Below are 15,238 nucleotides of genomic sequence, written 5' to 3' on the forward strand. Positions count from 1 at the left end.
TTCCCAAAAAAGCCATAGCGAAAAGCTTGGAAAAAGTTGATTGAAAACGGGCCTTTAGCCAAATGTTTTATCGGGGCCTGAGACTAACAGGGTTCATATAAACCTGGAAAACCAGGGAAATAAATAGTTGACAAAAACCTCAGGGAAAACTCGGGGAAATTTAGAATTTTTAGTAAAATTCAGGGAATTCAGGGAAATTTACGTCAAACAGGGGCCGAGTAATTAAGCAAAATGTTCGTAAACAAACCCTCCATAGGATTAACATTACACTAATCTTTGGAGGCTCATAACTCTGGTTCTACTAGAGATACGGGGATGTCCTTTTAGTATGTTATAGTCATATTTACCGCTCATCCAACCATACTAAAAACTCGGGATTTCGTCAAACAGGGACCGAGTAATTAAGCAAAATGTTCGTGAACATTCCCTCCATACGATTAACATCCATTACACTAATCTTTGGAGGCTATAACTCTGGTTATATTAGAGATACGGGGATGTCCTTTTTATTATGTAATAGTCCTATTTACCCCCCCCCCCTCCTCCTTCGTTAACATTTGCTCCATACGGGAAAAAAATGGAAAACTCAGGGTAAAACCTGGAAATGTCGGGGAAATTTGTTTTCCAAAAATTGTATGAACCCTGACTAAACGTCATTCTAATTTAAATTAACGAGAGTATTTTTGAATTATTTCGCGTAAATTAAAAATCTGTTTCATTAGTATGACATTTCCTATACTTTCAGGACATTATATGAAGTTTCACCTTAGTCACTTCGTGACCAGTGACAAACTTGAGAACATATCTTACCTACAATGTGGCTATGAAGGGGAATGAAAAAATTGCCATAATATCTGCTTTGTACTCCATTTTGTCCGAAGAATTCACTTGGAATGCTCAGTGCAGCCTAATGCTACGTTTTTCGACCCTAAAGTATAAGATCCACTATTTTAAAGTGCTTTCCCAATATAACAGAAGAGGCGAGTCGAATAATAAACAGAATAAATGACTTAAAACAAAGTTATAATGAATGATTACACATTTTTGAAAAGTATTTTAATTATTAATTTTTATTAAATCCGATTGTATCAAATGGAACATATTTCGAAATAAAATATTGCATTAATATTTATAAGTCTGCCTGATCGAAATTTATTTTTACTTGTAAGCTTACTAATTATAGTTAGTGGCTAAGGTATAGAAACTTGATTCATACCCTCTGAATTAGAGTATGATTAAAGTGCTTGCTCAACATGGTAGAGCCGTGAGTCGAGTATGATGACGTGAGACCAATGACACACTCTTAATGAACAGTCAGAATAACTGGCTTTATCCAATGAATATTTTGAATACAGTATCAAAGTTATAATGAATTATTTTATGACGTCAGATCACGTGACTATGACGTCAGATCACGTGACTATGACGTCAGATCACGGGACATATCACGTTAGATCACGGGACATATCACGTTAGATCACGTGACTATGACGTCAGATCACGTGACTATGACGTCAGATCCCGTGACCATGACGTACGATCACGCGGCTATGACGTCATATCACGTGACCTATGTCGTCAGATCACGTGACTATCACGTCAAATCACGTGACCTATGACGTCAGATCACGTGACTATGACGTCAAATCACGTGACCTATGACGTCAGATCACGTGACCTATGACGTCAGATCACGCGACTATGACGTCATATCACGTGACCTATGACGTCAGATCACGTGACCTATGACGTCAGATCACGTGACCTATGACGTCATAGGTCACTGACCTATGACGTCGCCGAGGTAATTGACTTGTGACGTCACGACAGATGTTAATGGTTAATAGGTAATGATTGTCCATTTAGTTAGGCCTAGCGTTCATTCATTTAGGCCTAGCTTTCATTAATATAGGCCTAGCAGTGTTCAGCTATTTGGATTTCGCGCCTGGGATACAGCGCACCCGAGTCCGCGAATAGGCGCTTTTAGCGCCCCCCGACGTTGGAAATGTATTCGGTTGCAGGCAAAGGTCAGACGGCTCATTCGTTCCTGGAAGCCGCCGAGGTCAGACGGCTCATTCGTTGCCTGGAAAACGTCGAGGAGGGTCGCTTGGAAAAACCTTTCCAGCTGAGCTGATCGTGATCCCAGCTTTTGAGGAAGATTCTTGATAGCCCCGCCATTTCACTGATCGTTTTTGCCGAGGACGCAAGCTGAATTGGAAGTTTTTCAACGGCGGCCATTGCTTGATCTCCTCGTGGTGCTTTAACAGTCCGTAAGCCTAACCTTTACAATAATCCAAACTCATCTAGCTCCCCTTAAATTATTTAATTTATTTCAAGTATTTAAATTAATTAGCTAGTGTTAAATGTTAGTGAATTTTATTTATTTATTAAAAATCAAGTACCACAAATAAAATTTTACAACGAGATCTTGGACAAGAGAGAATCCCTTAATAAATGGTTTAGGTGCTATTATTTAAAGATATTAAACGGGGTACGTTATTAATTTAGAGAGATCGCGATAGATTTTCGGAAATCAAGTCCCGCCGAACACGAGGACCGTTACCCTAAGCCTAATTAAGCCTTGTCACATTTAAACTCTAGTTATTTACGGGGTCTATCTGTGGGAATAGTTTTAAAATAGATAAATAGCGGGTTTAACTAAAATTAGTTTAAGGGCTATCATTAATAAATTTAGAGACAGATTTTCGGAAATGAAGTCCCGCCGAACACGAGGACGGTTGACCTAAGCCTAATTAAGCCTTGTCCCATTTAAACTCGAGTTATTTTACGGATACTGTCTGTGGGAATAGTTTAAAAATAAATAAATGGAAGGTTTTCCTAAAGGTAGTTTAGGGGCTATTATTTATTAATTAAGAGATAAAGCGACAGATTTTCGAAAATCAAGTCCCGCAGACATAATTTTAAGACACGTGGACGTTTGCCCTAAGCCTTGTCCAATTTCAACTCAAGTTTTTTGGGTTCTCCCTATGGGAAGTTTAGGGGATGTTTTAAATTATTTTCATTATTACATAATTTAATTTTAAACAAAGGGTCGATTTTCTTAAAACTATTTTCTATACAATTTTGGGAAATAATTAGCTAGCGAGAGTATTTATTTAATTCGGGGTGGAAATCATGGTAGTCAAGTCTTCCTTTAATTTAGGGTGGCAAGTAGTAGGTGTAGTTCGTCTCGGTTTATAAATTTGGTGGCCGGTTTTTTAATTAAGGACACGTTTTTTCTTAAATTATTTAAATCTACGAGGTTAGTTTTTTAGTAGGCAATAGTTTAATATGTGTTACTAATATGTTTTCATTTATAGATGCTGCAGATATTCTTGGATTTTTCTGTCGCTGGTCATTCCGAGACGTATCCTTCCAGATGACATCCTTTGTTCCGATTGACGCAAGACGAAGCTGTTCTGGACTTGCTATGTATCATTCCTGATGACACGCTTCCTTGGATTCACGTTACATGATGTCTTCTGGACTTGCTCTTTCTCTCAGCGCTGACTTAAAGATTTGGAGGAAATCATTGAAGCTAGAAGACACAAAATACATCTTTTTTACTTGAAAATTTTTAATGTAACCACTTAACTTAATTTTTTTCGTGGAAATTTTATTTGTAACTACTTATTTTTTTCGCGTTCAAACTTTAACTTACAAACCTCTTTAATATTTTTTTTGTTCGAAATTTTTGTAAACACTGGTTTTTTTGTTTTTTATTGAATAAATTTTGCCTTAAACCTCGTTCTTTCTTTTCTTGAATTTTTAATATACTAGACTTGGTTTCGATTTTTTTGCCTCTGGACTTAGGGTAGTTTTTTTTTTATGCTTTTTTTGTATTTTTATTAATTTTTTTTATAAATTTTACATTTTTTAAAAAAACTTAATTTTTTTTATAATGTTTTTGCCTTTTTTATTTAGTAAAAAGCTTAAAAAGGGGCCTAAGAATATACCCCTAAGTCCAGAGGCAAAAAAATCGAAACCAAGTCTAGTATTTTAAAAATTCAAGAAAAGAAAGAACGAGGTTTAAGGCAAAATTTATTCAATAAAAAACAAAAAAACCAAAGTGCTTACAAAAATTTCGAACAAAAAAAATATTAAAGAGGTTTGTAAGTTAAAGTTTGAACGCGAAAAAAAATTATAAGTAGTTACATATAAAATTTTCAAGTAAAAAAGATGTATTTTGTGTCTTCTAGCTTCGATGATTTCCTCCAAATCTTTAAGTCAGCGCTGAGAGAAAGAGCAAGTCCAGAAGACATCATGTAAATTGAATCCAAGGAAGCGTGTCATCAGGAATGATACATAGCAAGTCCAGAACAGCTTCGTCTTGCGTCAATCGGAGCAAAGGATGTCATCTGGAAGGATACGTCTCGGAATGACCAGCGACAGAAAAATCCAAGAATATCTGCAGTATATATAAATGAAAACATATTAATAACACATATTAAACTATTGCCTACCAACAAACTAACCTCTTAGATTTAAATAATTCAAGAAGAGGGTGTCCTTAATTAGAAAAACTGGCTACCAAATTTATAAACCGAGACTAACTACACCAACTACTTGCCACCCTAAATCAAAGGAAGACTTGACTACCATGATTTCCACCCCAAATAAATACTCTCGCTAGCTAATTATTTCCCAAAATTCTATAGAAAATAGTTTTAAGAAAATCGACCCTTTGTTTAAAATAATTGAAAACATTCCCTAAACTAATTTTAGAAAATCTGCCATTTATTTAAAACTTCCCACAGTGAGAACCCAAAAGACTTGAGTTGAAATTGGACAAGGCTGAACTTAGGCTTAGGGCAAACGTCCAAGTGTCTTAAAATTATGTCTGCGGGACTTGATTTTCGAAAATCTGTCGCTTTATCTCTAAATTAATTAATAATAGCCCATAAACTAACTTTAGGAAAACCTTCCATTTATTTATTTTTAAACTATTCCCACAGACAGTATCCGTAAAATAACTAGAGTTTAAATAGGACAAGGCTTAATTAGGCTTAGGTCAACCGTCCTCGTGTTCGGCGGGACTTCATTTCCGAAAATCTGTCTCTAAATTTATTAATGATAGCCCTTAAACTAATTTTAGTTAACCCCGCTATTTATCTATTTTAAAACTATTCCCACAGATAGACCCCGTAAATAACTAGAGTTTAAATGTGACAAGGCTTAATTAGGCTTAGGGTAACGGTCCTCGTGTTCGGCGGGACTTGATTTTCGAAAATCTGTCGCGATCTCTCTAAATTAATAACGTACCCCGTTTAATATCTTTAAATAATAGCACCTAAACCATTTATTAAGGGATTCTCTCTGGTCCAAGATCTCGTTGTAAAATTTTATTTTTGGTACTTGATTTTTAATAAATAAATAAAATTCACTAACATTTAACACTAGCTAATTAATTTAAATACTTGAAATAAAATAAATAATTTAAGGGGAGCTAGATGAGTTTGGATTATTGTAAAAGTTAGGCTTACGGACTGTTAAAGCACCACGAGGCTAAGCAATGGCCGCCGTTGAAGAACTTCCAATTCAGCTTGCGTCCTCGGCAAAAACGATCAGTGAAATGGCGGGGCTATCAAGAATCTTCCTCAAAAGCTGGGATCACGATCAGCTGAACTGGAAAGGTTTTTCCAAGCGACCCTCCTCGACGTTTTCCAGGCAACGAATGAGCCGTCTGACCTCGGCGGCTTCCAGGAACGAATGAGCCGTCTGACCTTTGCCTGCAACCGAATACATTTCCAACGTCGGGGGGCGCTAAAAGCGCCTATTCGCGGACTCGGGTGCGCTGTATCCCAGGCGCGAAATCCAAATAGCTGAACACTGCTAGGCCTATATGAATGAAAGCTAGGCCTAAATGAATGAACGCTAGGCCTAACTGAATGGACAATCATTACCTATTAACCATTAACATCTGTCGTGACGTCACAAGTCAATTACCTCGGCGACGTCATAGGTCACGTGATCTGACGTCATAGGTCACGTGATTTGACGTCATAGTCACGTGATCTAACGTGATCTGACGTCATAGTCACGTGATCTAACGTGATCTGACGTCATAGTCACGTGATCTGACGTCATAAAATCATTCATTATAACTTTGATACTGTATTCAAAATATTCATTGGATAAAGCCATTTATTCTGACTGTTCATTAAGAGTGTGTCATTGGTCTCACGTCATCATACTCGACTCACGGCTCTACTATGTTGAGCAAGCACTTTAATCAGAGGGTATGAATCAAGTTTCTATACCTTAGCCACTAACTATAATTAGTAAGCTTACACGTAAAAATAAATTTCGATCAGGCAGACTTATAAATATTAATGCAATATTTTATTTCGAAATATATTCCATTTGATACAATCGGATTTAATAAAAATTAATAATTAAAACACTTTTCAAAAATGTGTAATCATTCATTATAACTTTGGTTAAAGTCATTTATTCTTATGTTGGGAAGAATCATGTAACAATGACCACGCTTTGTGGTACACTTTTCTCGAAAAAAGAAAGGTTATATACTTGTGCTTATATTCAGAGGGTACCAATCAAGTTTCAATAACATAGCCATAACTATAATTAGTAAGCTTAAAAATTTAAATGATTTTATCAAATATAATTTTATAAATATTAATGCACGTTTTTATTTTGAAATACATTCCATTGATGCATTAGTTTTTATTAAACGGATTAACAATGAAAATAATAAAAATATTTTTATAAACGTGTAACTTCCGAGTGTTGAGTCCAGGTACTGAAAATAATAAGAAAATTTCTATTATTAACACATTTAAATCGGCTTAGAATTTCCACTGTGTTTCCACGCTAATATCCTACTGAGCATTGCGGTTGTTAGGATGGAAAACCAGGGTATTTGGGAGGCAAAACGTAGCATCATGAATCTATTTAACTAGCTGTATATTCATGGTTATATAGATTCGTGGTAGCATTATGCTTTTGCGTCCAGATAGGAAGCGCGTCAAGTCGCCGAGTGTTGAGAAGTTAGGAAAGTAATTTACGCGTTTTTACGAAATAAGTTAATTGTTAAAATTAAAATTGTATAAAAATTATTAACCATGTATAGATTAAGCGTATAAAAGGAAAATATAAGTGCAAGTGAACAGTTTGGTTCTTGACACCGAAACCAACACTCCTAGACCAGGAGACTCCATTTTCCATATTCCCAAAAATATAGGCCCCTCCCTCATATTCATGGCGCCAGCATTGCCTTGTTTCAACGTTCTTACGGTAGCCTGAATTCGTTCTTGATATACCCTAATCCCAATTCCGTTTAAAATCAACGAGTTTCTAGTGAGTAGCACCTCATTTGGTTTTAATCGCGTAGTTCAAACGATTGTTATTATTTAGACATTTTTCAACAAAAACGGGTATAAATGCGGCGTTTCTAAAAATCTCTGGTCAGAATTGTCGCGCGTCTATTGGGCTAAAGGTTAGTTACAATCATATACTTAATAAGTTAATAAGTACTACGCGATTAACGTAAATAGCAACTAGGGTTGGGATGGCCTCCATTTTTCAAGATGGCGGCGGATTACAAAAATATTTCTTAATGATCATCTACTAGTTAAGAATAACGTCCCTGCGAAATTTCAACTTCCTAGGTAAAGCGGTTCGGTCTGGGCGTTAACTTATAAGTCAGTCACGATATAATTGTGGATGGAGCTAAAAAGAAAGTGGTAGTCTTTCCGCATTCCCATTCTATCGCGTCTGTTTCCGGTACCATTTTTCCGCATTCCCAAAATGGCGGTCTCCATTGTGCCTGTCTGGGGTATGCTACATTCTTGGGGAAACCCCTCCTGAAGGTGGTTCCCAACCCGTTGGTATGTAGTATCTACACTGTTAAAGCGGCATCCTTGAAGTTATGCAAGCCTCGCAGCTGGGAAACCCCACCGCGCCGGCGCCCAGACTTCAAAGCTCAAAGGTGCCGCCGCGCGCCTTCCCTTCCTAATACCGGGGAATCCCCGTGGAGTATATATTTGGAAATATTGTTAGTTGACCGTAAAACCCTATAAGAAGTTGATGATTTAGGCCTTCGCGTTAGAGACAAGTTTAACGGGAATTTTGCAAATAACAGTATTTTTTTTTTTAATAAAAATAATAAATTTTTATCGTAAATCGTAATGGTGGAATTCATAAACGTACGTCGGACGAAACGAAATTTATTACTATTACTATTATTATTATTATATTGCGCGCAACGCCCTGCCTTTGCCTGTACTAAATAAGTATTCTTCTTACCCGTTATACCCAGCAAAATTAAAATGCTAAAAAGCTCCTTTTGCATTTGTTTGCCTTAATTATTATAAGTTTTTACGAGAACAATTTCGTACGTGAAAATCTAAGCTCCCTTTATTTGGAAACGCCGCATTTATACCCGTTTTTGTTGTAAAATTTCTAATCATAACAAATGTTTGAACTACGCGATTAAAACCAAATTTCTCATATCGATTAAACTAAATTTCAAATTGCAATACGTATAATAATTTCTAATTTCTGGCCCCCCTTTGTGGGTTTGAAAAAGTGTCGCCAAGGATTGTGTATAAATGTAGTTTTTAAGGACTGCGAAGCAAAACTCGTTTTTGTATATATATACATACATATACATCTCGTATGCGTTGCTGAGGAGCGAGGAGCAGGCTGGGAAATAGCACACTTCCTCTGGTTCAAAACCAGTTTATTAATTGCTTGGACTAGTTTTTTAATTCAAGAAGTGGGGGTTACTGGTCCTCGGGACCAGTTTATTAATTGCAAATCTATTGGAGAGCAAAGGCTGGGACCACTCCGGAGACCAGTAAATTATTTCAGACACTAGGGGGTCACTGGTCCAAAGGACTAGTTTAAAAAATATCCTTATTTCCCAGCCTGGCGAGGAGACGCTTCAAGTAAGTACTAGCAGACGATGCCCAGAGGATAAGGTTTCGCCGTTTCGCATAGGCACTGCCGCACATGGATTATTCAACTAACTTAATTGACATTTAAGTTTGTTACTGTTGTAATTGTTCAGAATGACGATCGTCATTGGTTTCGAAGGAAGCGCTAATAAATTAGGAATCGGTATAATCAAAGATGGTCAAGTCTTATCAAATCCGAGAGTCACCTACATCACTGAACCTGGAGAAGGTACCTCCGTATTTGCTATTGATAAATTAATTAGCAACAACTAATTAATTACGCAACAAATTCGTAGGGTTTCTTCCACGTGATACCGCGAAACACCATCAATCTCATATTCTAGACTTACTTCAAAAATCACTAGACGAGGCTGGGATTTCTGGGAAAGATATTGATGTTGTGGCTTACACTAAAGGTAAACCAAAGAATGTTCCTTGACACTTAGAAGGTAACTTAAATAAATTACTTACGTAAAAGGACCCGGAATGGGAGCTCCTCTGGTTTCTGTAGCGATTGTAGCTAGAACAATCGCCCAATTATGGAATAAACCCATCATAGGTGTCAACCATTGCATTGGACGTATCCTTATTAATTTCTGTTGAGATGATGATATCAGTTTGGGCCTTAATTACCATTGAAAGATATTGAAATGGGAAGATTAATTACTGGTGCTGATAATCCTATTGTGTTATACGTTAGTGGTGGTAATACTCAAGTAAGTTTGTTGGTTTTTGGGTAAAAAAAAAACGCTTGTATCGAAAACTATTTATTATCGAAGGTGATAGCGTACAGTAAAAGCCGCTACAGGATATTTGGAGAAACTATTGATATTGCCGTCGGTAATTGTTTAGATAGATTTGCGAGGGTTTTAAAAGTAAGTTAATTAAACTAATTAAGTTTAACTCTCTATTAAATTAAATTAAATTAAATTAATTTTAATTCATTTAAGCTTTCAAATGATCCGAGTCCCGGTTATAATATAGAACAATTAGCGAAATGGTATTTTCAACATAGTCAATATATAATATTATATAATATTATATATTATATAAATAAATATTATTAATCAGATTATTTTACGTAAATATTAATATTATTTTGTCTTTAGCGGTAAAAAACTTTTACCTTTACCTTACGTTGTTAAAGGAATGGATGTATCCTTTTCTGGTCTGTTATCTTTTATCGAGGCAAGTTAATTAATTAATTAATTAGGCTAGTATTTAATTTACAATTAGAATTAATTAATTAACAAAAAGATGGAATTATCAATCAGGAAAGAGCCGAAGGACTTTTATCGAGCAAAGAGTACACTAAAGAGGATTTGTGTTTTTCCTTACAAGAAACTGTTTTTGCAATGTTAATCGAAACAACTGGTAAAAATTAAATTAATGCTAATTAATATTTGTATTTAAAATTATTTAATTTTGTTAGAAAGAGCGATGGCGCATTGTCAAGCGCAAGAAGTGTTAATTGTCGGAGGTGTCGGTTGTAAGTTGATATAATGATTTTTAAAGGTGGCCTGTGGTGTGGGACAAATGAAAATTTTGGCAACACTGAATTTAAAGGAATAGTAGCTGCATTTAGTTACTTGAAAATACAAGTAATGTTTTTTAGGTAACGAGAGACTGCAAGAAATGATGCAAATTATGGCTAAAGAGAGGGGGGCGAAATTGTTTGCCACCGATGAAAGGTTTTGCATTGATAATGGCGCTATGATTGCCCAAGCTGGCTTAGAAATGTTCAAAACTGGTCAAATTACTCCCATGGAAGAGACAACTTGCCATCAGAGGTTTAGAACTGATGAAGTTAATGTTACATGGAGAAAATAAATTAAAAATGTTCAATAAAACAATTGTGTCCTTTCTTGTTTTGACTTTTCCTATTTTCCGTGGTTTTTAAAGGGATAGTTGCCTATAACCTCACCTGAGTCCTGTGTGTTACTGGTATATGTAGTTTTCAGACTAGGAGGATTGATACCATTTACACCAGTAGACGCTACCGTGATGCCTGCCGGCTTTGCGCGTCAGTGGCGCCACATATGTTCTTGAACGCTTTTCAAAATGAAAAATAAATAACAATAGAGCTATCTCAGTTGTGACGTCAGTGCCTAGGTAAAACGTCATGGGCTTAGTTTTTCCAATGGTCCGTCTTGTTTGGTACCGAGTTGCTGTCAATTGTGACGTCAGATCCAAGGTTAAACGTCACGAGTCTGCCTTTAGCAATGGGCGGCCATGACAGTTACCGTTTTTTCTTTATGGGAAAACAGCATGGGTGACGTCACACCGGCGCTTCGGACAGCACTCTATGGGTAAATAGCGTGTGTGACGTCACAGTAGGGCTGCTGAGATAGCTCTATTATGAATTTTGATATTTGGCCATCATCCTTTTAAGAAGACTTACATAAGTTACGGGAAACAGTTTTCCTTGACAATGAACCTCCTCTACCTCTCCTCAAAAGAAAGGAAGGGACCACGATGGCTCTGGCTTCACCACCCACCTGCAAGTACCTTGAGAAATACTTAAACTTCATGGTTTTCTCCGAGTTCTTAGTTCCTTCATTTTCTCATTAAGAGGAAAACCAAACACTGAAAATTTAAATAAATATTTTGCAATCAATATTATCACAAAACATTTTGAAATGCAATAATGAATAATATATTAATTACAAGTAATTCTCTCGTTCAATACGTACACATTTGTAGTTCACTTACGCGAGAAGGACAACGCGAAAGAACAGTCAGTCCATTATGAAGTTAAGTACTTCGTCCGATGTTAATTACAATGGATATCCGAACTACGCTTTCGTACGTGAATTTGAAAGGAATTTCGACCATGATAAAGTACACTCTTGGATGAAAAATAATTGGCATTTGAGTGCTTACATCGCTGTGGCTTACTTGGTCCTCGTCGGAGTTTTGAAACAATGGATGAAAAATCGCGATCCAATTGATGTCCGCCGATTAATCATGTTTTGGGATTTTGCACTGGCGGCCTTTAGCATTTGCGGAATGTCGCGATGCGTCCCCGAAGTATTTTATTTGATCACGAACTACGGACTGGAGTTTACCATATGCGACTCCAACGCTAATAACGTCACGTTGTTTTGGGTTTGGGCCTTTGTCTTCTCTAAAGCGGTTGAACTTTTGGACACTGTTTTCGTCATTCTTATAAAGCAAAAGTTGACCTTTCTACACGTATCGCATCACGTAATGACCTTATTGATATGCTGGTACTATTCCGTCGACATGCCATTTGGACCGCGTTGGACTATCCCTTTAAACTATTCAGTTCACTCCTTCATGTACACTTATTTCGCTTTAAAGACCATCAAAGTTGATATTCCGTCGAAGATTTCCATGTGCATTACTCTAGCCCAGATTGTTCAATTTTGTATCGCCATTGCGGGAAGTTTGTACGCTATACGAGCGAGTTTTATTGGTCGACCCTGTGGCACTTCGCTGAATTTGGCCTTAGTTGTTTCTGTTTTTTGCTCTTTCTTGCTGTATTTATTCGTAAGCTTCTTTTTACGTAGATACAATTTCATTAAAACTGAAAAGAAAATATCATAAATATAAAAAAATTGCTGTTTATTTAAACTTATTTACTAAACATATGTTTTCAAATAATATTTTTTGGCGGAAAGTTCCATAATTTGAAATTAATCGCGCGTTTAACCTTAAGTTTCCGAAAATCTCCGAGATTAAACTGTATAAAATGTAAACTATTAAACATTTTTGAACCTTTTCAATTGCTCGCGTAAAGTATATAGCTTTTTGTTCACCTTCATGACGTAATATTAGCTCATATTCCTATTTGCAAGTTACAATTAAAATTTATATGTGAAAAGGAAAAAGTGATTTTTTCTTTACCAATATGCATTACGTAACTAAAATAATGCATCAATAATGATAATTTAATGCTTAAATGGTAATAAATAATGAAGAAATGATATTGTACGCCTTCCGCTTGCCGCCTATAACTTTTTAAATGGCTCAAGAATAAAATACTGAACGCAGTTTTAAAACCAGAGTTTTGGCAATTTCGCTAACTTTACCCGTTGCCTACGGGATAAGAATTAGCTTCACCACGGATGGGTAAAGCAATTTTTAAACCAAGGCAATTTTGCGAATTGCGTAGCCCTTTAACATTGATGTCGTGTCTCCTGGGACACTGGAACGTCTTCCATTACCTAGTGGAGCTGTTCATCCAATAATATAGAAGCTACAGATGACAACCTCAAATTTTCTAGTTTGTAATTTCACGGCTTTTGATGTCGTCTGGTATTTGTTCATTTAATTTGTTCATATCTTCTTGTTGATCAATTTGATAGCGACTTCACTTCCTAATTCGTAAAATTTAATTTCGGGGGGTAAACAAGCTTGACGTTATTAATAAGATAATCATAGTTAAGCGGTTCCTCTTACATTGTTAGTCTCAGCAGCTTAATTCCGGTTTTTCCCCCTCACGTTTTAACGCAGTCCAATTCTTGTCACTTTCTTCGACAAAACCACCAAGCATGAAATAACAAAATTAATTGGCGATATGCACCAGGAAAAAAATTGTTTTTCAATGTGCAATTATTATTCTGGCATAAAAATTCTTCAAAACCAGTAAGGAGCCTTAAAGTTTTTGTAGTACGATTGTACCCGCTAATGAAGAATGATCATGGTGTTCAATAGTTCTTCGGTTTACAAGGGATACCCTCACTTTTCCTTCGTTCAAAAATTCGAAAGACAATTCGATCACGAAAAAACGACGCGATGGATGAGAAATAACTGTCATCTGAGTCTTTATTTCGCCGCCACGTATCTGGTGCTGATCGTGGCTTTGAAAGGGTTCATGAAGAATCGAAAACCGTTGGAAATACGCAAAATTGTGACGATATGGGATTTCGGTTTGGCCATTTTCAGTACTTGCGGAATGCTTCGCGTCTTACCCGAAATGTTTTACGTTCTGAACAACTTTGGACTCGAATTCTCCATGTGTGATTCGACCGCTAATTCGGTTTCGTATTTTTGGGGTTGGGCTTTCGTTTTCTCAAAAGCCGTTGAACTTTTGGATACAGTTCTCTTGGTATTAAAGAAACAGAAACTGACGTTTCTACACGTTGCCCATCACGTTCTGACCTTGCTGGTATCTTGGTACTTGTCAGTCGACGTTCCTGGTGGAGCCCGTTGGATGATTGCCTTAAACTTCACGATCCATTCGGTCATGTACACTTATTTCGCGTTGAAGGCGGTCAAATTGAACGTTCCTCGTGAAGTATCCATGTTTGTTACCTTTGCTCAAATTGTTCAGTTTTGCGTTGGTGTCTTGGGTAGTCTCTACGCCGTACGCGCCAATATTCTCGGTCGACCCTGTACCACAAAATTACACGTGGCAATTGCCATGACTTTCTTTTGCAGTTTCTTGCTGTATCTTTTCACTAACTTCTTTATAAGAAGGTACAATTTGTTGGAGAAAGAAAAGAGTAAAAATAAATCTAATTAAAATGGTAATAATGTCTCACCGAGCCTCTCCCCGTTCCGTTTGACCTTTGACCCTTAATTTGTACAAAATTAACCTTTATTGTATATGATATTTTTCTAAATGAAAAAAAAAACCATATTTTAGAAACTATAATATAAACAATAAACATATCTTGATTTTAAGTGCAGTGAAACCTGTACGAATTTTAACGAACTAATAATATAGTCTTTGAGAGACTTGGAAGACACATTCTTCTCATGTTAAAACCCGGCAAATTTTTGCTTAGGTACAATTTTTTTTAGATAAGATAAATGAAGTAATAATTCCCAGTATAGAAAAAAAAAAAATATATTTTCTACTCGGACGCCCTTACCAAAGGTGTAACTGTTTACGGTAAATTAACATTACATCATAGCAAATAATATTTACGCAGTCATACGGAACGATATTAAGAAACAAACAATAAACCAACCTTTTTTTATAAGTACTTCATAAAATCCTTTAACTTAATTCTAATTTACGATAGCGAGTCTTCAAAGGAACTTCGTGAATTTTGAAATAAATGTAGTTTTGCGCTTAATTTTTTAGCTACATCCTAAAATACGCGAATATTACTTCGTACTACGATGGGGTAGAAGAAAGTCGACCTAAAATTTGCATAATTATTTAATTATTTAAGCGTAATAGTGTAGAATAGTGTGCGGACAAGTGTTGCCAGTCATTTGAGAGTACAATTATTCAACCGCTATCTACAACAGGTATTGAAAAGCTTTTAGTTCTGTTCGATTCAGTGACCATTCAGTTCCAAACTTGCAGAGATGCTCGCGCAAATTACTGGCTACCCTGG

At 36.2% G+C, this 15,238-nt stretch overlaps 2 protein-coding genes and 1 pseudogene across 2 annotated transcripts; all 3 read left to right on the plus strand.

The window, feature by feature from the left end:
* The first annotated feature begins 8,722 nt into the window (after positions 1 to 8,722).
* Tcs3 (Probable tRNA N6-adenosine threonylcarbamoyltransferase Tcs3) lies at positions 8,723 to 10,774 on the plus strand. Its single transcript, XM_089847367.1, has 10 exons — positions 8,723 to 9,150; positions 9,218 to 9,337; positions 9,400 to 9,501; positions 9,564 to 9,637; positions 9,701 to 9,796; positions 9,872 to 9,921; positions 10,031 to 10,109; positions 10,196 to 10,295; positions 10,354 to 10,410; positions 10,537 to 10,774. Exons 1-10 carry the CDS (start codon positions 9,036 to 9,038, stop codon positions 10,749 to 10,751), a joined length of 1,008 nt encoding a protein of 335 aa, XP_089703493.1. The 5' UTR covers positions 8,723 to 9,035; the 3' UTR covers positions 10,752 to 10,774.
* An 843-nt stretch (positions 10,775 to 11,617) lies between these two features.
* LOC149650732 (very long chain fatty acid elongase 6-like) lies at positions 11,618 to 12,918 on the plus strand. The gene has a single exon (XM_089847368.1). It carries the CDS (start codon positions 11,670 to 11,672, stop codon positions 12,489 to 12,491), a length of 822 nt encoding a protein of 273 aa, XP_089703494.1. The 5' UTR covers positions 11,618 to 11,669; the 3' UTR covers positions 12,492 to 12,918.
* A 669-nt stretch (positions 12,919 to 13,587) lies between these two features.
* On the plus strand, positions 13,588 to 14,412 carry LOC149650733 (very long chain fatty acid elongase 6 pseudogene; annotated as a pseudogene).
* The last annotated feature ends 826 nt before the right edge of the window (positions 14,413 to 15,238 follow it).

The sequence above is a fragment of the Phalangium opilio genome, unplaced genomic scaffold (genome assembly GCF_054372755.1).
Source record: "Phalangium opilio isolate 3A_F unplaced genomic scaffold, DU_Popi_V2 ptg000082l_1, whole genome shotgun sequence".
Taxonomy (NCBI): domain Eukaryota; kingdom Metazoa; phylum Arthropoda; class Arachnida; order Opiliones; family Phalangiidae; genus Phalangium; species Phalangium opilio.

What these genes read in the sequence shown, in the direction of transcription:
- LOC149650732 (XM_089847368.1), top strand. Translation starts at nt 11,670, where the DNA reads ATGAAGTTAAGTACTTCGTCCGATGTTAATTACAATGGATATCCGAAC.
- Tcs3 (XM_089847367.1), top strand. Translation starts at nt 9,036, where the DNA reads ATGACGATCGTCATTGGTTTCGAAGGAAGCGCTAATAAATTAGGAATC. An exon ending in TGTCAACCATTGCATTGGAC is followed by an intron (nt 9,502 to 9,563) that starts GTATCCTTATTA and finishes TACCATTGAAAG; the next exon opens with ATATTGAAATGGGAAGATTA. An exon ending in AATTGTCGGAGGTGTCGGTT is followed by an intron (nt 10,411 to 10,536) that starts GTAAGTTGATAT and finishes AATGTTTTTTAG; the next exon opens with GTAACGAGAGACTGCAAGAA.